General features: G+C 38.4%; 1 protein-coding gene across 16 annotated transcripts in view; it reads left to right on the forward strand.

The window, feature by feature from the left end:
* Positions 1–10965, forward strand: part of RBMS3 (RNA binding motif single stranded interacting protein 3) — a 707668-nt gene extending 696703 nt beyond the window's left edge. For 12 of the 16 annotated variants that reach the window (XM_064704688.1, XM_064704693.1, XM_064704689.1 and 9 more), the window contains 3 exons: positions 885–1012; positions 3111–3174; positions 4839–10965. In XM_064704688.1, the coding sequence (XP_064560758.1) occupies positions 885–1012; positions 3111–3156 (174 nt within the window). In that variant the 3' untranslated portion in view covers positions 3157–3174; positions 4839–10965. Of the gene's footprint in view, positions 1–884; positions 1017–3110; positions 3175–4838 lie in introns of those variants that run through there. The other 4 variants (XM_064704691.1, XM_064704701.1, XM_064704703.1 and 1 more) reach the window with 2 other exon arrangements.
* The last annotated feature ends 11658 nt before the right edge of the window (positions 10966–22623 follow it).

The following is a 22623-nucleotide window of genomic DNA, read 5'->3' on the forward strand; positions in this document are numbered from 1 at the left end:
CCTGTTGTTTACACGAGGCTCAAATAAAAACAAAGCAAGTGCTTTGTGCTCCCTCTTCTGGCTCTGTTGTGTGCAATAGAGTAATAAAGCATGTTCCCTGAAGATACTTGCTATTCATGAGACCAACACACCAAGAGTAGAGGAAAGAAAATGTATCTTGCTTTGAAAGCATACAAAAAACTTAAATCAAGTTCAGACTGTCTAAATAGGATAAGAAATTGTGCATAATGTTACATTCATGAATGTAATCTTTTATGTATTTACTTAAATACTTTTTGCAAATATATAAACAAAACAAAACTTCATTGGAGCTTTGACTTAACAGATTAAAGTCTTTAGTGTAAGGCAAATTTATTTTTGAAGGGAACATGCATAGAGACAGTATGTAGAAGAGGGCATTCTTCTAAGGTGATTCAAATTCTTTTGGATGTATAGTAAAGTGGAAAGTGGTGGGTCTAGATTCTGTCTTTATTGCATTTTAAATCAAACAAAATAAATGTGAACTCGCTGTGAGGTTGGGCTAGGAAAGCAAGAATTAGAAGAGGTATGTATACATTGTGAAAAAGCCAAGTAAAACCCAGAATCCACCAAAATCAGAAGATTTGCCTCTAGCTTTGAATGGGCAGGGAACTGCCCTTGAGGAGGGTGTTTTTTTGCTACAACCTGTGAGAGCAAAGTTCTGCTGGTAGGCTGAGAAATCTTGTTGCTTAATTAGCTTTCTAAAACGGATGGAGTTTGTTGTGTTAGCATGTGGTTCTGCTACCTCAAACTCTCTCAATCTCTAGAGAAATGTGTGAAAGGTGAGCTGGTGCTGAGCTCTTGTACGTAATTCACTGCCATGAGCAAAATTTTTAAGTTTTTCATGTTCTCATTTGATTCCCTAGGGTGTTGTTGCTGATACTTCTCCACAGACAGTAGCATCTTCATCACAGGAAGCCAGTGGTCAACAGCAACAGATGACAGTGGAAACATCCAGTGAACATGCGCCTGCATATTCTTACCAACAGTCTAAGTAAGTAGGCATAGACTTTGGAGCCAGAAGGGTTTGCCTCTTGATTATAGCAGGCCAAATTTGACTCCCTCTTTCAGAAATATAAATTCTGAATAGCTTTGTTAAGTTCTGATGAATTCTGGATATATAGCACTGTAATTAGCAAAAGGTTTTGGCTGACGTCCTCAATTTGGCAAAATGTCCTTGAGCTCCTGCCCACAGTGATATGCTCTTTAACTGTCTGCTGCTTTTCTGGACTCAGAAGGATCTCAACAACTGAGTTAACAATCATCATGCTGGGCTAAAGCAGCATCTGGCATCAGAGGTTAAAAAGGGCTTAAATTTTGCAGTGGTGAAAATATTGGCACAGCGCACATTGGCACATGTAAAGGTTTCTTTCTAAAAGTGTAGTTAATGAAGCGGTATAAATTACTCCAAGTTGGTATTTGTGATTGTGCAAAACTGCCATGCAGATACAGAGTAGGCAGAACCTGGAAATGGAAGAAGAGGGATAAGAAGGAGGTGGGTAGAAGCACTGTTCAATCTGTCTCCATTCTTCTGCTCCCTTTGTTTACTTCCCACGGAATACCTTGGAAAGTTCAAACTTTATAAACTGACAGCTGTATTTAGAACTTCTAAAGAGTCCCTTCATCTTCAGAATAATCTCTTCAAACACAACTTCTCTTTGCTACGATAAAAATCTTCACAAAGGGAAGGTTTCATATTGACAGGATGCTCACTGGGACTGATAAATGTTGGTCAGATTCTAGGAAGAAGCACAAATCCAGTCTTTCATTAATACATGTATATTGAACACCAGCATCACTTTGAAAATAGAATTATACATGTTTTATCTTGGGGAAGAAAGTAGAGAAATAGCCAGACAAGAAATACAATAGATATGTCAGTCAATGCATCATGACTCTCTACTTACAGAGGCATCAGATACGAGCTGGTATAGAAAAGATTAGAATTATAACAATTTGTCAATTGCTTTACTTCATTTTTGACCTCTGGAGAAGTGAAAGATGCATTTGTTTTTCTACCATATGAGTATCAAATGGTTTCAGATTTATGTGTTTTTGACCACAATAAAACAGAAGACTATTTATTGTCATGCCTATATCTGTATGTACATATTGCAAAAACAATCAATCACAAGCTACCCAATTGGAGACACAGACTATGCATGCTTATCCTTTCTAGCTGCCAGTATCTCTAGCACCTATAAATAAATGATTGCAAAATACTTACAGCATATAAAAGGCAAAGAGAGAAATATGTGTCTGTACCATCCTGTTGACTTGTTTTAATGAGTGTGTTCTGTAGCACTTGGATCTGATGATTTTTGTTTCTCAGTTCCCTTTCTATTACATCTCAAAGAAAAAGGACTTAGGTCTAGAAGCCCTCATAACATAGCTATGAGCTGCAGATTCTGGCATTTTTCCAGCATAGAAGAAAACTACAGTGCAATTCTTTATTGAAATGGATGCTGTGTTTCTTGCTCATGTGGTGAATTCCCCGAAAATGAGATCCCTCATCTTTCCTTGTCAGCTACAGCCTTTTTGCAGCGATGAATATACTTGTAATGGCACTGGCATTTATATTCAGAGGACTTTCTTTCTTTTTTAATCAGACAGGCAGATCCACCACAGATTTTTTTTTTTATTGTGCTCATTTCAGTATTTTTTTTAGCCTGAAATTGGCCCTCTATTTATAACTGCCAGTTGCAGGCAGAAATGCAGTGTGGGAAGCTGTAGAAAAAAACAAAAATATACACAATCTTTGTCTTTAAAAATTAACTTCTGATGGAATGTTCCAGTGACTCTTAATGTAAAACCAAGTGAATTTATTTTATAATTAAAATATTATTTTATTACTCTGCTTTTCAAAGGGCGCATTTATTAATAACAAACATCATGCCAGATACAAAACGATGATTGTCAGCATGAGATATAAGAAAATAATTTACATGACTGGATAATGATTTTGGCAGATATAGGCAAAAGAACAGGCAGACTATATAAAATTATTTCTTGGGAGCTGATCAGTCAGGAGAAAAGTTATAATGGTATATTTCCTTACATTTATTTTCTTTGCAACAATCATGAAATTGCAGGCAACGAAGGAGAGAAAATGTACTAAGAATGAACTGGGTGGTATAAGGACTCTGTACTCTCTTTGTAAGTAAAAATAAACCATGAAACTTGGAATTTAAGTTCCACATTCTAATCAGCATACGTGTTCTTTTATTTAATATGCTGAATGCTGTACTTGAGGATCCCACCCACAGAGTTCAGAAATGGTAACTTCATGGCAAAAACCTGGCTACATATTGTATAGATAAAAAAGCCCTTGATTCTGAGCAGAGGAATCTACTCTATGAGGAAATCACCTTAATTATTTTAGACCTTACTCCCCTTTTTCCTTGTAAATATTTAATTTTGCACATTAAAGCATGAAGACTATGAAGTGGAGATCAATGGATATCCTTGCAACCAAAAAGTATATTCTCTTACCTGCAAGCAGAACTCTGCTGGACAACATACTCTGATTTTAAATGTGGAAAGAAATATGTTTTTCTAGAGCCTTTTGTAGGCAAACTCAATGCCAGGTTAGATTAGAGGGCTTGTGCTGTGTTGGTGATATTGGACTTTCACACCTATGGCAACCACTCAACCCATAGGGGCAGTAAAATCTCAGGAGGTGAGCTTCCAACTTGAGTAGTACTACCAGATATTATGCATAGAAAATCAGAAGAAAATAGTTAATTCTTGCATTCCACATAAATCTGTTCTTAACTTCCAAAATATTAATGAATGCAATGAAAAAGCCCTTTGGCAAATTGAATATTTAAAATTGTAGTTCTGTATTTACACTCCCAGACAAAAAATTCTGTGGCAAATGTTAGGTCGTCAACTTTCTTCAAATTTAACTCCTAATTTTAAAATTTATTTTAAACTAGGCAAGGCAAATGCATTAATATTTGCAAAAGGAAAGGTGCTGGACTTTCTTGTGTTGAACTTTGGTCAGGAAAGGATTTTTCCATGTAAGCTTTAAAGAGTCTGGGAAAAGTAACAGCTGACCCTTACAAATAGCCCTAGACACAGAATATAATTTTTATGTAGGTTCTGGGTCTCTCTTAAAGATCTCATACAGTCTTTTTCAAATAAACTAGATGTGACACATCTTTAAGTGACATGAAACATCAAAAACACAAAATGAGAGGTATCTTCTGTAGAAAGAAGATTGATAGTTTTCCTTATTCTCTGTGCTAAAGTAAGAAAGATATTGCACTATATGATAAAAAATATATATTTTTCTAATTAGTATTTCTTTGAAGGTTTCTGTTAAGTTAGCCTTAACTGGCTCATTAAGCAGACTGCTCCACAGTGTAATTGTTCTTGCCATCAGAAAATGTGCTCTTTCTAGCAAACTGGTTGTATTCTTTTATTGTAATTTTATCTTTCATTTTATTATTAATACCCAAAATAAATAGTGGCACTTATTATTATGAAAATATTCACCCTCCTGTTGAATTACCTGTGAAAGATTTACACAGTGTTTAGCCATGTATTCATGTCATTTTGGTGCAGTTAGACTGCCTGTTAATGCCTAGCATTCAAAGAGTAAATTCATCTGCTTAAGATGTGTTAATGTCCCCAAAGTAGGAGTTCCCTATTTTTGCCTCACTATTTTAGGCTTAGTGGTGGTATCATATTTAAACAGCTGCAAAGTCAGTTTAGCTTGGATAACTTTTAAAGGGAATTGGGTGGAAAAAAAGGAGAGGAGGCTATTTCAAAGTTGTTTTGACTTAATGACCACTTTAATTCAATTGTTTTTACAGACAATAAACAGGACTGAAGAATGTCGGTCTGAAATCTTTGCCTTGAATGGAGAAACTTCACTGAACAAGAAGTTGGCTTCCAGTTTGCACAGGCGTCAAATGAATGCTTTTTTTTTTCTACCTTTCCCAACGAAAACAAAACAGTGTTTTTATGTGCTGTGCAAATGGTTCCGTCATGTAGTCTGACAATTTTATTTTTGCTATTTTTTTTTCAACTAAAAGAAAAACCCAGAGGAAAAATGCTGGGTTGACATTTCATCTGGATGAACATTTGAATTCAGAATTTACCTGGAGGTGTAGCTAGATTTTTTTTTTAAGCAGAAAAACTGATGATGTCAAGAGGGAGCAAGTTGCGATGAAAACCAATTGTCTTCCTCAAAAATTAAGCTACTCTTTTTCTCTCATTTTCTTTTCTTCTTGTTTTAATCTAGAGTATTTTTTGTTTTTTGGTTTTTTTTAAAAGAAATGTTTAGGTAAGGTTTATCTTGAATCTTAATTGCCTTAATTTTAAGGACGTCAAAGGCTCTCAAGGCAAGCTGTCAACGTCTTGTTAGAAAACCCGAGAATGAATTGAAACTGCTCACACCGGTGCTGGTGCAGAAGTTTAATAGACTGAGTTTTTGGGGTGAACAAAAAATAAACTGTACAGTTTAAAAGAAAATGATTTTCTTCTTTTGAAGAAAAGTTGATGATAAAAGGAACTGTGGCAACTGAAAGGATTGGAAAAATGCTGGGACTTTTATGAACTTTGTCTTAAGTGTTGACAGAAAAAAAAAATCTAGAAGGCTAAAGCATTTTACAGTAAAGTTATTGAATTGAGAAAAAAACTTGCTGCATTATAGAGAATGCAGGGTTTTTTTCTTGCAGAATGCAGATTTTTTTATTTACGAAGCGTGATCGCTAGCAAAAGCATTAGTGCTTTTTATCTGCAGTCTTTTTTATGAGCTTTAAGAAGTTTTTAGTCCGCTTTGCTTGTCACATTGCAAAAACCTAGCTTAAGAGCATTAAAAAAACTTAAGTAGATAGGAGCTTATGGTCAAAAAAAGTGCAAAAAAAGCAATAGATAGAAGAAATTGTTGACAATTTCTGTAGTCTTTCCTAGTTGTGAACAAATGCAGCCTATGGATGGCCTATTTTATACCAAAGATGAAGTGACACCCTAACGCAGTCCAGAAGATAGAGGGTTTTTGTCTTTTTTTTTTTATCTTTATTTGACCTACATGGCCGGACCAGTTCTTACTTTCTTGTTTGTTTAAACTATCTTCCACTGGTGTTTTACATACTGCATATGTTTGTAGTGGAAATTTCAGAATAGTTGGTATCAGAAGCTGTCCAAGTTTTTGATTATGTGCTTTGGAGAACATTCCAAAGCAAGGGGGATTGGGCTACCAACTAATCTGTCCAGGCAGGCTTTAATTTTGGGGAGTTTTTCTCTTTAATTACCTGATCTTTGGTATTTCTACTGAAACAACAGTCTTCCTTCTGAATTCTAACATACCAATTCATTTCTTCACCTCAGTCTTTGTCATCGTCCAGCATGCATAGCCACCTTAATTGTGCATTTATTTCTCAGTGTTGCATTTGAGTTGCCAGGTAGATATAAGAGAAAGCAAACTTGATATCTGTCTCATTTTAGCTTTCCCATACAAGCAGAAATTTTGAAAATTACGTCGTATTGTCATGCAGGTGGGAAGTTAAAAATTGTTCTTCTCTGCTATAATTTCTGTTGTCTTAATGTGTTGGCTGACAATCACTAATTAGTATGATCAGGCAAAAAAAAAATTAAATTTAATCCACCAAAACCTGTTTTAGGAATAACAGTTACTTTCCATATATAAATCTTTATTATGGCCCTTACTACTTCTAAACAGACAAATGAAAAAGGTGAGAAGGAAGTCAAAAGATGATTTTTTTCCTTAAGGAGGCAGAAGTGAAGCAGCATTTCCATATATACATACATACACACATATCTATGTGTAAATATTAAACCAAACTTTTTAAACTTTCCTCCATCCAGAAGAGAGGGGAAGGCTCATCACATTTACTGTGGTGGATTAGACACAGGGTATCCATTAAAAATAAGGAAAATGAAAACATATGTTTTGGATCAATCTGATTCAGCTGCCCAATCTTAAAAAGAGGTCTGTGTTTCCCTAACCTGACTTTTCTGGGGAAAAGAACACAATTATTTTTTTAAATTGATAAAACAAGATCGTATTTTTTAACATAATGGGAGGGGGGAGGGGGTTTCCCAAGTAAATGCTGCTAGGTATGCAACATGGAAAAGAGAGAAATGGGAGTTCACATGGTTCTTCACCATAGGAAGAGGGCCTGATTTTCAGAAGTGATAAAACTTCTGCTTCCTCCAAAGTAGTTGTTGGTATTCAACACTTCTGAAAACCAGATGATGCCAAAGTAAAAGAACAACATCATCCACAACATGTTTTTAATTCAGAAACAAACCCCAAACCTCTCTTTCTGTTTCATGTGCTGTCTCATTACTTGTTGCTTTTTGAGAGGGGCACTTGAATTTTGTCCTTGGATAAAGGTTCCCTCTTTCTTTAGAGGGCATATGAGGGAAAAAATCAATCTAGCCTTATTTTCTTCCTTTCTACACATACTCTCTTTCTGTCTCTCTCTGAATTATTTGTACAAATGGAGATAACCCCAGGCACAAGTCAGTTAAATATGAAATAAAGACATTTGTTTCTGTGTTAGTTCTAATGTGACACACAAAAAGTCTCATTTACTATCAACAATGAGGCTACAAGGTAGCTACCATGTGGCTGATGAATATGCTGAGGTACCTTCTTGTTTCTATTCAGAACTCTGCTGCTTTATTTATACATTCAGAAACATTTTTCTTATTTTTTTCAGCAAAGTTAAACAATCTCAGTGTTTTTATTAAGCTAGGCAGGCAACATGATATCACAGTGCCTGTCACTTTAAAGTGTTTCAAGTGCATTCTGTATTAGAATTGTTTCCTTTCTTTTCCATGCTATAATGTTCAATAGTGTTTGAAATCAAAAGAAACAAAGCAAAGAAGTAGAGGAAGAAGAAGAGGAAAGAAAATGGACCCCTTAAATATAATTCATCATTTTACTGATCCCAAAAAAAAAAAGTGAACTGGTACTTGAAATCTATGAATTGTAAACACTGTGAGCCTTGATTATAAACAGTCATAGATCATAAGGTAAGAGAAAAGCTTATTTGGAACTTACAAAATGCTCAGAACGTCATAACTCGTTTCTAAAAGTTAAAAATGAGATAAAAGTGAACAGTGAAATAGCAGCACACTTGCTGCATGGGTGTTGTCACTTGGTGGCCTCTGAAACCTTAAACTGGTTTTCTTTATGTCTGTTCTGGCTAATATGGTTTTTTGAAGGTTTATAGTTATGCTCTGTTTAGTTTCTGGTTTCCATTTTTTTTTTTTTTTAAGACCTGAATTTGTAAAGTCAATATCTTTGTCTGTCTTGCCAAATTAGCTTTAAATATCAGGCGAGTTCCTGAAAGATTGCAGAAGCAACTCTAGATGTCTAAGGCAATGGTGCCTGGCCCAGAGGTCTAGAAGTAATATCAAATCCATAAACTGAACTGCGTACGTACTTTCCATCACACCTGAATTCTTATAAATAATCAAATCTGGATGTTCAGGTTTGGTAATTTTTTTTTAACTTAAAAGAGAAATACAAAAGGGGTGTCAGAAAACTATGAATTATGGCTAGAAAATTCTGAATACCTGGGCTTGTCACTTATCATTGAGGGGAAAAAAAAAAAAAAAAAGACACAGTGGAACTGAAGAGAGTGTTATATTTGCAGGTGCTGACCCGAGTGTAGATCAGGGCACTGAAAAGATCTCACTGTTCCCGCTGAGATTGCAGAGGGACTCTTCTTCCTATCTGGCTCTACTGCTGGTTTTGTAAGCACTTTTCACCTGTGACAGTCAGGCCTCAAGTTGTGAATGTCCTCTTTTTGCCTTCTGGTGAAACAGACTCTTGAAATGTCCTTAGCCTGTGCTTGCTTGTGTAGTTCTGTTTACCAAGAGACTGCCTTGGTTGTGTTGGTCAAGAAATCCACCGTAATGCAGAATGAGGCATATCTGAGAGCAATTGCATCACATTGTATCATCTTCTGCTATGGATGCATGCCCAAACCTGGAAGACAAAGGCTGGTCATTAGAGAAGTGAGGGCTTAAACTTTCAACGGGCAATTGGACTGTAGCATTCGAATGGATTTTTACACGAGTAAAAATCAAATGAAGGGTATTATTTATGTATGTATGTGTACCAAAACTCAGCAAATTTGAGGAAGCCTGCATTGTAATAAAGTTTATTTTTAATATGTCATAGTATTTGGATCTATATTATGTTGTTTATGGTACTGAAGATTGAGACTGATCCTAAGTGTTTAAAAAATTGCCATGCTTCATGGTTTTAAGCTTGATGGTGCTCCTCATGCCACTTCATTTTAATGCTGAGGTTGACATGAGCAAAACAGGTTTAGGGAGACTCACCTAACTCCACCTATAGCAAGAGTCATGCTAAAGAGTGATGATGTGCTTAAAGTAATGAATCAATCCATTTTTAGTGATGAGACCAAATGTGGTAGTTGAAGATAGTAATGTTTGATACACGCGTGGTCAACATTTCCTTTCAAAACTTTATTTAACATGAAATTGGTCTGGATATAAAATAAGTGCCCTAGGGTAGGGGATTTTCCTGATCTTTCTCTGTAGCCCACATGAACCAAGAAAACAGTCATGGTGTGATGGAAATGCAAAACGGAAAACAACAAAACTGCTGACATTTGGTGCATCGGTCTTTTCTGTTTAATGACAATTGACTCTAGTAACAAGGACTCCTTTCATTTCTAATGCGCATACCCACAGTCATGCACGCACAGTCATGTTCTCAGAAGGAGGGCTGAGTGAGCAGCAGACTTCTCCTCCCCTTCAGTGGAGCAGATTTCTAGAATCTCAGCAAGCAGCAAAGATGCAGAGTAAGGAGAGTTATTTTCCTCTCAAAAAGAGCACCAACTTTTTCTATCTTGCTCCTGTCACCCAAATAGGCTAGAGCTCTGTATTTACCCCAGAGATGTATTCACCTTTGTGCCTCAAAGCAGGCAGAAGAGACCCTTTCTTCTCTCCTTTATTAACATGCTCTTTGTTAAAATTGAACAAAAAATTATGACAGTAAAGCTGTAAAAGAAATTAATCCCAGCACTGGTTCAGGTTTCCATGATAAGAAAAAATTCTTGTTTTTATTGAAGTTGTTCAGTTCAACTGTTAATTCCCCAACAGTGACAGCTGAATTCTTTCACCTTAATAAAAATGTGTAACGAAGTGGAAAATGTCAGCCCTTGACAGGTTCACAAATCCATTTTTCCTTGTAGGTCCAAAGCCTGCAAGGTGTAAGCACCTTCCAAGATCTGGATCTGTTGTCCTTAAAAGAGTACCTGCCCAACATTAATTTTCTGCCTTTAAGTGTCTTTCTCTTGGATAATAATTTTATGAATTTGGTGAAATTTACAGTCAGTTATATTTTTAAAAGCCCAAAAATACAGCCTAAAGAAGAGAACATGATGTTTATGTAATTGAAGTATTATTAAATATGATGTATTTCAGAGTAGAAGAAAATTCTACTATCTTTTTGAGGCAAAACAATTTTATGTAAAACCAGGAAGTGTACAGAATTAATTTAGGAATTTTTAATTGTTTTCCTTTTTAAAGGAGAATGAATAGATTCTATCTGTAAGAAAAATCAAAGCAGCTTTGAAAGCAGATGAACTTCCTATCAAGAAAACATGCATCACAAAAATGGGTCAGAGGTTCTTTACAGCCCTTAAAGACTTCACTGCAGCCAAAATGTAGAATACAGAACCTCTGTGATACATTTAAATTATGAATCTTATTTATATGGGCATCTGTGTGCTGATGTCTCAGAATGTCTCTGAAAGATCTGTACTGCTATGATTTTTTTTTATGTTTTCCATTTGTAACACAGTCCTAAATAGCTGCCATTTTCCCACTTCTGGGGCTTTCTGTAGATCAGTGGATGTTAGGTTTAAACTTCTGTTTTCTTTGATGAAGCTTTCAATAAAAAAATAAAGAAAGAAAAGAGCTGGGTGACTCTGTGTTCTTGTGGCACCTTTCTGGAGAGGCTTCCCAAGGCTCTGACTCTTGTGGCTGAGCACAGAGGGAGCAGAAAGGCTTTGCAGCGAAGTCTGCCTCCTCTGCACCTTCAGCAAATGGAAGGGAGGAATCAGAGAGAGAGAACAGCTCTGCTGCACAGCCACCCCCATGCCAGGAGGTGAAATCCAGGAGGAAGTGCTTCTCCCACCAGGACTGAATGTACACTGCTGGTGGCCTGCTGTCCAGGCTCTCAGCTGTGCACCTGCTAGAAGAACATTGCCTCTGCTTCTGAGGTTTATTTTAAAGAGTGACTTCAGGGCAAAAGTTGCCACATGGAAGACAGAAAATCTTTACTTGTGGAATAAGTACAGCCTAAGCATGGTAGAGTGAGCCATACTTCATCTTGAAAGGAAAGTGGAAAGTAAACTGCCTCCTCAGCCATATCTCACAGGGAACAAGGTATTTGGTGCATTCCCTGTGGCTGCTTCACTCAGCAGCTCTCTTGTTGGCTTGTGCACTTCTTCCCACCAGGCAGTTTCTGTGGGAAAAGTGAGGATGGGGTGGAAGGATCTAGCTCCGGTCTCCTCCCCAACTAAACAAAGTGGCTTTGTTCACAGGTTGGGAATCACTGAGTGCTCCTTTTTACCTACCAGGAATGTGCCTGTCTCCTTCAGCCCTATACATGTTTTGTGGGATCACCTGCACACTTTCTTTTCTCTTTATTTTGCTCAATGAAATACGCATTGACGATCTTCTAATTCCCTTCAGCTTAATCAGGAAAGAACAAAGAAATCCTTAGAGGAATAAGGTGAGGAAGCAGGTGAGAGGGGATTTTGCAAGTGCACCTGTACTGAAATGTGCATTAGCTCTGGCTGTGATGATGGTGAGAAAAGGAGGAAGGCAGGAGGCTGAAGCTGCAGCCTGCCTGGAACTCTGAGTGGTGGCTGAGGAGGCTGGGGAGATCAGCAGAAAGTGGGACACTGTGTTCCACTAACACAGATGGTGCAAAGGTGGTTTATAGGCTGATGTTCTGGGGTCAGGTTTGTCACTGCCAGGACTGCTCCATTTCCAAGATCATTCCACTTCAAGCTCTACTAAAATGAAATTGCTAACAACTGTGGCACTAGTGGGTTTGATTTTATTGTCTGTCTTCATTTCTGTGTGCATATGTAGCTAGTCCAAGGGGAGTTTACATCAGCTTCCACAGAAGTTCAGGTAAGAAGGCTTTATCTTCTCATCCTCCTGGCCCCACTGTCAGTGTCAAAAAAAAAAAAAAGTTAATCAGCAAATTATATCATTGTATCTGTCTTAGCCTTAAAGAACAAGGACAAATGGGGCATTGTTATGTGTGAGGTGTGTTTATTCCAGAGGACAGAAGCCATTTTTATCAGTAGTCTGCATCTGGAATGGATGTCCATGACTTCCATGTGGAGAAAGCAATGTCCTTTGATTGTCACTCCTTGAGATTTCAAGTAGAGGGGAAGAGACAAAACAAATAAATAGCTGTTATAGCATAAATTCAGGACAATTCCACAATCATCAGGTTTATATAAATTTTAATTTTAATATTTTGGATGACCAGAGTTTGCTCATTAAGACCAAGGTCTCACAGTGCCAATAATGATCAGCAAACCCAGAAGCAAAGGGCCAGGAGCAGACAGGACTGCAGCAGAAGTTACTGAAAGCACCAAGCAAGCCATGATTCAAACCAAAGTGTCCATCTGACTGCTGGCAAATTTGCTGTGGCATTTTTCTGTGTCTCAGCTCCTTGCCCCATTCGTGTCAATCTGATCTTCAGCAGAGCACTGTGCACTGGGCAAAGGTCTCCATCTGGCTTAGGCCAGCACCAGCATTAGCATGCTGCTAATTAATGGCTAACAGAAGTGCTCCTGAGGCTGCAGGCAATGGGAGGATTTCTGCCAGGCAGATAACAAGCCTGCCTGGAGGGGAACGTGCTGCCCAGCACATGCAGGGGGCTGCAGCTGCCCACTGCTGCACACAGGGCAGGCGTGGGATGACTCCCATCTCCGCAGATGGGAGGCAGGCAGGACACAGCACATCCCTCCACAGAAGACCTCCCAGGGCCTGTCAGTTTGGGGAAACACATGCATGGTCATCAAGGTTTGTTTACCAGTGTTACAATGTTCCTGAAAAAAATCCACTTTTTGGCAAGGTCCTGTGACCAAACCACTTCCTTCCTTTTCAAAATTTATGTGTATAGACCTCTAGCAAAGGTGTGCTCACTTTTAGCAGATGCTTTGCACAGGTACCTCACTGAACTTACTTGAAGGAGCATAAATTAATGCTAAATAATCTACTAGGTATGTGCACTGCTTTAAATGGAGGAGCTGAAAGTCCATGTAGTTAAAATGATGCAGCTATTTTTAGAAGTTGAATGGGCTTATGTTTATAGTGTGACTAGCTGAGGCCCTAGGTTCTGCTGCATGGAAATGCTGCTGAAAAATAGAACTGTGTGACAAAAAGATAGAAACCTTTATTTACACTTATTATTTGATTTATTTCACCATTTTTTACCAATCGGTACATTCTCTCTCTTTTGTGGAATTCAGCCATTGACATGCAGCCAACTGAAAATTGTGTAAGCTCCTTGAGCATAATTCCTGTGGGATTGAGTTCCATGTTTTTCACTCAGAAATCATTTCCTCCTTATTAACAGTTGTGCTAAATCACACGGCAGCTGACTAGGATGGTCTCTTCCTCAGGTACAGCAACTTCTGCCTGGCATTAATCTTGTATGAAATATTCTTTAGTGGAGTCCAGGCTCCTCTGAGCTTTCCACACATCGTCTTGCTTTTTTCTAGTCTTGGTGACATGCAAAGTTGCACTGCCACCACCGAGTCTCTTTTTAGTACAGAGGAAGGGGCAGAAACATAGAAGTAGACACATCTCCTTAGCTGATACCAAGACACAGCAATCCTTAGCTGAAGAAAAGAACAACCACTGCATAACAAGCTGAATAAGCCACCAGGAGAAGTGGAGAACTGATGCAGCGCTTCCTTTCTCTGTTTGTGCTGCAAGTTCCAGGTTCTCAGCAAGCACTCTGACAGCCTGGCTTTTTTGCTCTAAAGCTGAGTCTTTGAGGCCCAGAAAGCTACAAAAAAAAAAAAAATAAATCAGTTTTGCAGTGTTTCAACCCTGTTTCTCAGCTGTAACCCTTCAGTACTATGTCCCATGCATGTTTCCAAATGAGCAAGTAAATATTTATTACAGTAACACACAGTGGCCTCAGTCTCCACCATGCAAACACAGAACATGTTCTGCTAGGCTTATGAGGGAGGGAAAAATGATCTGCCTAATCTATTCAGTGATTCAAATTTCTGCTAGACCCTGTGACACACCTGAGTTCAGTGGGATTTGGTATTTCTTGTTACTTTTCACAGCAAGAACTGGCTATAACACAGAGTTCAAGGACTGCTTTCCAAAATCTGTTATCCTTTTCTGATTGTGCTGTGAGGACTTTGGGATATAAACAGTTGTTTGCAGATGCTGATTTTTGGAGAATATCCAATTCTTCCTTTTTTTCCAGAAGAAAAAATGTTCAAAAGAAACATCTACTACTGCTTAAAAACATAGAGCTACCTAGTAGTTTCAGTGCCACCAAAATCATCTTGAGGTGCATGATTCACCCCTGTGCAGACCTGTATGGCAAGGATGAAATATTTCTTCAATCCAAAAGGACAGCCAGACTGACCTTTACAAGGTACTAAAGCTTTGAGCGTGCTTTGGGTAGTGATGAGAGTTGTCTGTAGCAATGACTGAGACAGGATGCTCACAGCAGGGCTGTTTCTACCACACAAGGGAGCTGGTTTGTCTTTGTAGAAGAGCACCTCACCTGAACATAACTTTAATGTCTTATACAGTGAGCTGGCCATAAAATTGGCCCTTCTTTTGTCTTTTGCACTGGGGACAGGGCTTGCATCAGAAGTGTTTTCTGAAAATGACACTTTTTCCTTGCTTTCCCTTTGAAAGTGACCCTTTCCATGCTCACAGCATGCTGGGAACTGTGTCTGTACTTCTAGTGGGGATGACGCCTTGTCAAGGCTGACCTAGAACAGAGGCTGGACAAAGTTAAACAGTAAAGTAGGTATTTATTAAAAGGCCTCAGTAGATACACCTTGGGCAGCACAAGAGCCCAGCCAGGGCTACACCCAAGATGAACCCAAAAGGGTCACAAAAATGGATGATTGGTCACGAGACCTCTCACTTTTATAAGTTCTGGTCCATTTGCATATTGGAGTTAAATGTCCAGTCATAGTTTTAGGTTATGAAGTCCCATCCTTCTTGTTTTTCTCTCTTCAGTCCACCATGGTTTATGCTCTTGGGCCTGAAATTTGGATCATTTGTCCCTGGTCCCAAGCTAGAGAAGGAATTGTTTTGTCTAGCTGCTCTGTGAAGAGAGCTTACCATCCCTTAATATGAAGCTCAGAACTACACACGAAAGCAGTACTGAATTCGAAAAATGTAAAAGCTAAAACCCAAGGCATCAAGGACTCTGCCCCTGCAGAGAGACATGAGAGGCCCCTGGACAATGAAGGTTTTCTTTCACATCAAGGCCTTCCCTGGACTGCAGCTAATAGACCATTTGCCAGTCCTGCCTGTGTGAATTATGTTTATTACTGAAACATGTTTCAGCTCTTGCAGCCAGCTCTTCTTGACGGGAAGTCCTGAGAACAAGTCCTTCGTATCTCCTCTCCACAAAAAAAAAAAAAAAAAAAAAAAAAAAAAAAAAAAAAAAAAGTGTCAGAAACTTCCTCCAGCTGTGGAGACCCAGGATCAGGGAATTGCAACAGCAAAAACCTCTGCTCTTTGGCTAAATTATAGTTGGTTTTATTAGAACTTCCTGCTCCTCCCAATCCACTTCAAGCTGATTTATCTCTCCCTTCCCTATGACACATCCTGTCCGACATGCAGAGTTTAACTTTCTGAGGTGATTTCTATTACTTGCCTACACAGCACTGAAGAGAAGCCTTCAAAAAGTATAGCTTCAACAAGCTAAACCACACTGGATTCTCTGCTGGGAATTCTTCAATTATTTTTTCCCAAAGCATATAATTTTTTGTTAAGCTTGGAAAGAATTCTAATTAAAAAGTAAGAGACTTGAGCATCAAAGCTCACTGTGGTAGTGTGGACTGTTTACCTGAGAGAAGCAGTTTGTCTGTTGTGTAGGAGTATTAGATGTTCTAGATAATTGGACAAAAATGTGAAAAACTAAACAAACTTCCCAAAGAGAAGAGGTAGGAAAGAATCTTCCTAGGCTTGGCAGGCTAGTAAGTCTCTATCCTATTTTTCCTCTCCTTTGGAGGCTGCTACAAAGGTTTAGATATGTGACCACGAGCTACCATGGTGAGTGAATTAACAAATAATTCTGATTAATTCTGTGCACAGATTAAAGGGAAAGAAGTGAAGCAGCATGGATGGCTGAGGTGCACACAGGCTGTGAGTACAAGGACACTTGAATGTTAAATAGCAAGACATCAGCATCTGGCTCAGAAAATTGTCTCCTCACTGTGGCACAAGCAAGCTTTCACTTTATTGGTAAAAAGGGCTCAGAAACACAGGATGAAAAGTTTTATAGCAGAATTACTTTTCCCAGTACTGCTATCTACAATCATCCAAAATAAATTATTTACCAAAAAAAAAAAAAAGTCCCCAGTCACTTTGCTTTTCCAGGTCCCTGTTGCCTGCCCTCAAACCCAGCACATAGAGACATTTAATCAGCACAGCTACACCTGCCAACAGACCTTATCAAAAGTGCAGGAAGAGACACTATTTCAGACTTGTTTCAAAAAGAGTTACAGAAGATTCACATTTGTGTGATAACTTTGTTTGCAGGCTAAAGTGCTGACCAGAATCAAGAAAGATGTCTGCTTTCCATCCTTTGCAAAGTTCTGTTTCCTCTGCCCCTTTATGAAGTGCCATTTAGGAAAGGCGTTGTGCTGTGGATATGAATGTATGTACCTCTGCATGAACAGATCTGGGATAGTTTTATATGATAAAATTACATGCTGCATTATACTCAGTCTTCTTTAACCCAAAACCCATCCTCAGATCTCAAATGAAAGAGCAAGCTACAGAGCTGACAACCTGTTTCTTTCTTCCTACAAGAGTTTCAGCAGTAAATCTGCTTGGTAGCAAGGCATACGTGCAAAACGTGCCTGTCCATTTGATCCACACCACTGCATGCCAGTGCCAACTTGGGCTTTTGCCACCCTCCCTTTAGTGGCTGCAGATGCCATTAGGTGCCACAGACACAGCAGAGATGTAGTCTGTAGAGAATAAGGGAAGTCCATGACGCTAGACAGGGAAAATTATCTTCGTGCAGAGGTCAGAGAAAGACCTAAGCAGGGGAATCTTTTCAACCATAATGAGCAACAAAAAACTCCTCTCAGTCCTCTCTCATAGCTTTACTTAAGAAGCCTTCAATCCTTCTTTTCTTGCAATAGAATTCATTGCTGCTTCTGTCCCCACTTCCCACCCAGTGCAGATCTATTCAAAATACTTGGTGTTCCTGTAAGTACTGAGCACTCTAAATGCAGAATGCCAGTGAGAGCTGAATGCGTGCTGGTGGGGCTTGGTCCGACACGGCACGATTCCACCGTGGCAGCTGGCTGCTCCAGTGAAACTCTCGGGGGCCTCGTGAAATTACTGACATGAAAGTAGCGTTTGGAGCAAGAAACGGAACTCATTTTTCAATTGACATTAAAGAGGAAATCATTTTAGTGTCAGTTGATACTGCCCAGACACATTTTCAGTAATTTAAGGCTCAGAAAAAGCAGTGGAAATACCTATGAGGTGTTCTAAGAATGAAGCCAGAGGCAGGGTGTGAGAGGTGCCAGCTGAAGGAGCCCCTGTGCTGAACATGACATGAAATGGGAAACCTCATGGAATATGACCACGGAGAGAACAAGAGCCGCCCAGAAGAATCAAGCATGGAAGGAGCCTAAATTGTGCTTTTGAATACAGTATGAGAACAAGAAAGACAGAGGAGATTTCAGAACTGTGATGCATGTGTTTATGTAAGGTATTCTTGTGACATTGAGGTAAGGAGGAAAAACCAATCCTGTGGCCTCTTTCCTCAGCTTTGAAACACATGTGAACCCATTCCTTCCCTACAAGTTGCCAATACAACATCCATATGTCACTTGGTTTCCCATTTTTGTGCTCTTTCATTATACTAGATTTCACCTCTACATCCAAATACAAACTTTGGATGTTTTTACAAGTGCTTAGGTCTTACTGTTTCCATATTATTTCTTTTTTAAATCAGAATTACTTCAGAGATGCATTCTATTATGCACAAAAATAGGTTATATTCCTACCATTTTAGGACCAAAAACCACTGAAAGTGAGCTTGACCTGAAGTATGAGAATACTTTCTTTTAACATGGAAGCCACAATTCCCTGATGTTTTTTTTTTTTTGCTGTATCTCTCTGATAGCTCTTGAGGCCTCAGGTGAAATTATTTTGGTTTCCCTGTGTTGGCCCAAGGCAGAGGTGGATATCTAAACAAGGCAGATAGCACCAAATCCCAGGGTGTAAATTTTTGGCTGTTGAATACCTAAATAATTTGCAGATTACCAGACACTATCAGCCCCTACTTTCCACACAATTTTGTGTCACTACCTGCGCAGAGAGTTTATTGTTGAGTGAGGATGAGCAGCAGCACCCCAGAGAAAAGAGCACCTTGAGACCACAGGCGATAATGCCCACTTTGAACCTGCATTTTGAAGAAATCACTGGGGCTGAAAAGGGGGTCTCTTTCCTGCTCCTCAAAATTGTGACACCATCCCATTTACTGTCAGTTTCTTCACTCAGACATCAGTTTGGGTGTGTGTCTGTAAACAAATTGTCTTCAAATAACTTTTTCAAGGTTTTATGAGGAAATGAATCAGATCCCTCATTAAATTCAAATTCTTTTTTGTGTTCTTCTTTTCTTATATCCACTAAGAGCCCAGTCTGCCTCCCATCTCAGAGAAAAGACAACATTCCAAGAATGACAAAGAGAGCATATCTTGTTCACAGTTTGGTTATGTTTGTTTATCTGTTAAGATTTGCTTTCTATGAATCTTAGCTATTTTCCTGGTGTAACTCTTTATTGCAGAACACATTGCTCTCTTACTTATTCTAGACAGATCCTGTATAAATTTATGGTTCTGCATCAATAATAAGAGTCATTAATCATAGTAACAATGCACATCACAGGGTCTTCCAGGCATTCACCACTGAACTTGCTGCACTGTCCTACAAATGTAACCTTCCCCTTCCCAGTAATTATTTACGAGTTTACACAGAAACCAAGAAATTTTGTTAGAAAAACTGTGAGAAAAAAAGATATAATTTTTTCCCAATGGATTTGTTGAATGATGGTGGTGAGGAAAAAACTCAGCTACAGGAAGGCAGAAAGGGGGGTTATAGATATTAGGAAATGCTTCATTTCTGTAGTAAATGGAAGATTGTTTTTAAACAACTCACAATCAAAACTTGTGGACAAATATTTTGTTTAAAAAATTGTGTAAAAATTGTTCCCAAAACTAGCCATTTCTTTAGTTTAGTTTCCAATCTTCCAACAACCACATTAGCCAATAAGTACAACTTCTCTATATTCATTGTTTATTTACATACAGGAAAGAAATAGCAGGAGAAAAGTAATCTAGCAGATTAGAGCAATGGACAGTAAATCCAATTCTATACCAAGTAAAGTCAATACAAATTATTCTGCTGAGTTCACTGGATACAAGAAGCAGCCTGTGATTCAGACACCATAATATAAGCAGTGAGAAACAAAAGAACATAAGACCAAAAAGCAAGAACTGCAGAAATAAGGCAACAGCTGAAAGAGGAGTCATACATTTTAACTCTTCTTTTTTGAGTGAGCTTTAAGAACACATTTTGACAATGCTGAGTTTTGAAGGTCATGGAATATATTTAATTTGGCAGCTATAAAGATGGTTCAACCACAACTCAAGTTCTGAAATCTTATCCAAGATTTTTCTCCTTCTTTATCGAGAAAGACTGCCAATGGATTAGGATGCTATCTCGCAGGGATGGGATTTTTATTTAGTCATATCACCTCTCTTCCCCACTGCATTTCCATCTACTCTTTTGAGAGGGTTTGATGGCTGTCAGAGAGGTGAACGGAGCCTTAAGAGAGCCTGAGAACTAAGTGGAGAAGTGATATACGACCACTGAATGGGCAAAGGAAAAAGGGAGCCTGGGGAAAGAAACTGAAGGAAGAAGTGGAGGGGGCTCATTTGCCTCAGCTGCAGAAACTGATTAGAGTTGGTATATAGACATGCATTTGTGGTTGCTCAGCTATGTATTTAAAGTCTCTGCTTTCCAGAGTATTTTCTTTATGAGACACAGTACATTTGACAAACTTTCCAGACTTTTAAGAAACAACCCTGATCATTTTTTTAATTCACTGATTCATTTAAGGATCTTAATCTGAAAAAAGGAAAACTGATATTTTTCAGCTAAATTTTATTATTTAAAGCTACTTTATAAGAATATGAACACGATGTAATGTCACCACCCTTACTGATGAACACTTCAACTCTTTTTTGTTTTTCTACAGTATTGGTTTTGCTGCATGTATTTCTGCCATGGAAGCTTTAACAATGTTATGCCTATCCCTAGTCCTCAGTGTAATTGTGAGTACACAGAAGTATATCATAACTCTGTATAAAAGAACATTCCCAAATTACCAAATTTTGCATAACCTAGTGAAGAATTAGACCTTACTCATATTGGGCAAGCTCCCTCAGTCCTTGATCTGTTCTGATGTGAGTGCTGTCTTTGAGGATAATATATTTCTCTAAAACAGCAACCAATCCTTTTTTTTTTTTTCTTCAAAACAAAACAAAAAATAAAGAATTTTGAGAAAACAAACCCAGATCCTTCATATAAAACATGACTGCCTTTCTCTGACTATATGGCAAGCATTACTCCAAGAAGTACTTAAAACAAATGACTGTTCTTATTGTCTAGAAGTTATGGCATGTAATTTTTTTCCCAAGAATTGCATCTACTGATAGAAATTGAGGCAACTCATGCCAGGTAAAGTTGACAGGGCATCAGGGGAAAAAAACCCCAAACCTTGTATTCATGTAAATATTTGCTCGCTGTTAAAGGTTCTCTATGAGATGCAGAGGTTGAAGACATTGAAAATGTCTTCTGGTCCATGAAGTCTGCAGGACTCCAACCCTTCTAAGACAGACAGAATCGGGAGAGGAGACAGCTAGAAATGTGAGGGAGTATTTCTCTTTTTCCATTACCTATTCAAGCTTTTTGTGGTTTTAAATGCTCATCAATGATTGCTGCTCCATATCAATGAGTGCGACAGTCTGACAGTCAAGGTAAGAAGCTTTCGGTGTAGAGACAGACTGGAACTGATTGTGTTTTGATGAGTGCTGTAGCTTCCATTAATCATGTGATCAGACATTCCTTCTATTGGTGTTTCATTCCTTCCTTCCTTCCTTGTTTTAAGGCTACTGGCACGTTTATTTTCCCGGCGGTAGGGCCGCTGCTGACTTCTTTCCACCAGATGGCACCACAGACTGCGAGCCATAGCCGCGATCTATACATGTGTGTCTATACATATTTGTATAAGTGGGTGTGCACATGAGCGCAGCCACAGACATGTATGTGCTGGTGGAAACACACAAGTACTAGACACCTAAAAACCTCATTTTCCTTGCCTCTTATCCTACCTCACAAGGCAGAAGGAGGAGCAAGACCAACCAGCACCATGCATTGAGACCAAGCTAGAAATAATGCTTCTGTATTTGACACTTTCAGGGTACAGGCACCCCAGACTATTTAAAATAAAAGTTATTAAAGAAGAAGTGCATTTTATGAATTTTACTTTCTAGCAAAATTTAAAGCAGGCACTTTCTTCTAAACTGAAAGGCCTACTGCATGGTCATTCTCATATACAGTTCAGTTTTAGAAGGATTATTTTATGGAATCCAAATGTGAAATCTTTTCAATCCAACTTTCCATGTCCAATGTGGGCTGCCTACCCAATGTTTCTGTAGGAAATGGGAAGGGAATGCTTTCTATCTTAACTGGTTACCTCCCTTATCTTAGTTTGACTCTTCAGCAGTTTCATCTAACATATTCCCTGTAAGAATACTGTAGAAATCTGAAAGATGAACAGAATTTGATAATGGACACAGAAAAACAGTTTTAGAAGAAACTGGCAAATAATACTCATAAAATTTTCCTTATCTAGCAGGTTAGTATTTAAAACACAGGTGGCAAATTTGGTTGTTAATTAGTATTGGTTTTTTTCTTAATTAATTCTCAGTTGTTTCAGTTTATTTTAGAAACAAAACCTCTCCTTTATCTGAAAAGTCTTCAGTGGGGATTTTCAGCTGACTACCTAGTGTCTGAGGTAGAGATGAGAAATAATAGTAATTGTTTTGAGGACAAGGATGTTTAATTGCTTCTGTAAAGTCTTTGCTGAAAAGGTGGTGTTTCATGCTGAATGTAAAGATATATGGCTATCATTTGCAAACAGTTTTTTAGACGCATAAAGGTTTTTGGCTTGTGATTCATTTCCAAGTTTTTTTAATTTCTGACATTTTCATAATCCTGATGGCTTTCCCTCCATGCTTTGAGGAGCTATCTTTG

This window comes from Zonotrichia leucophrys, chromosome 2 (genome assembly GCF_028769735.1).
Source record: "Zonotrichia leucophrys gambelii isolate GWCS_2022_RI chromosome 2, RI_Zleu_2.0, whole genome shotgun sequence".
NCBI lineage: Eukaryota > Metazoa > Chordata > Aves > Passeriformes > Passerellidae > Zonotrichia > Zonotrichia leucophrys.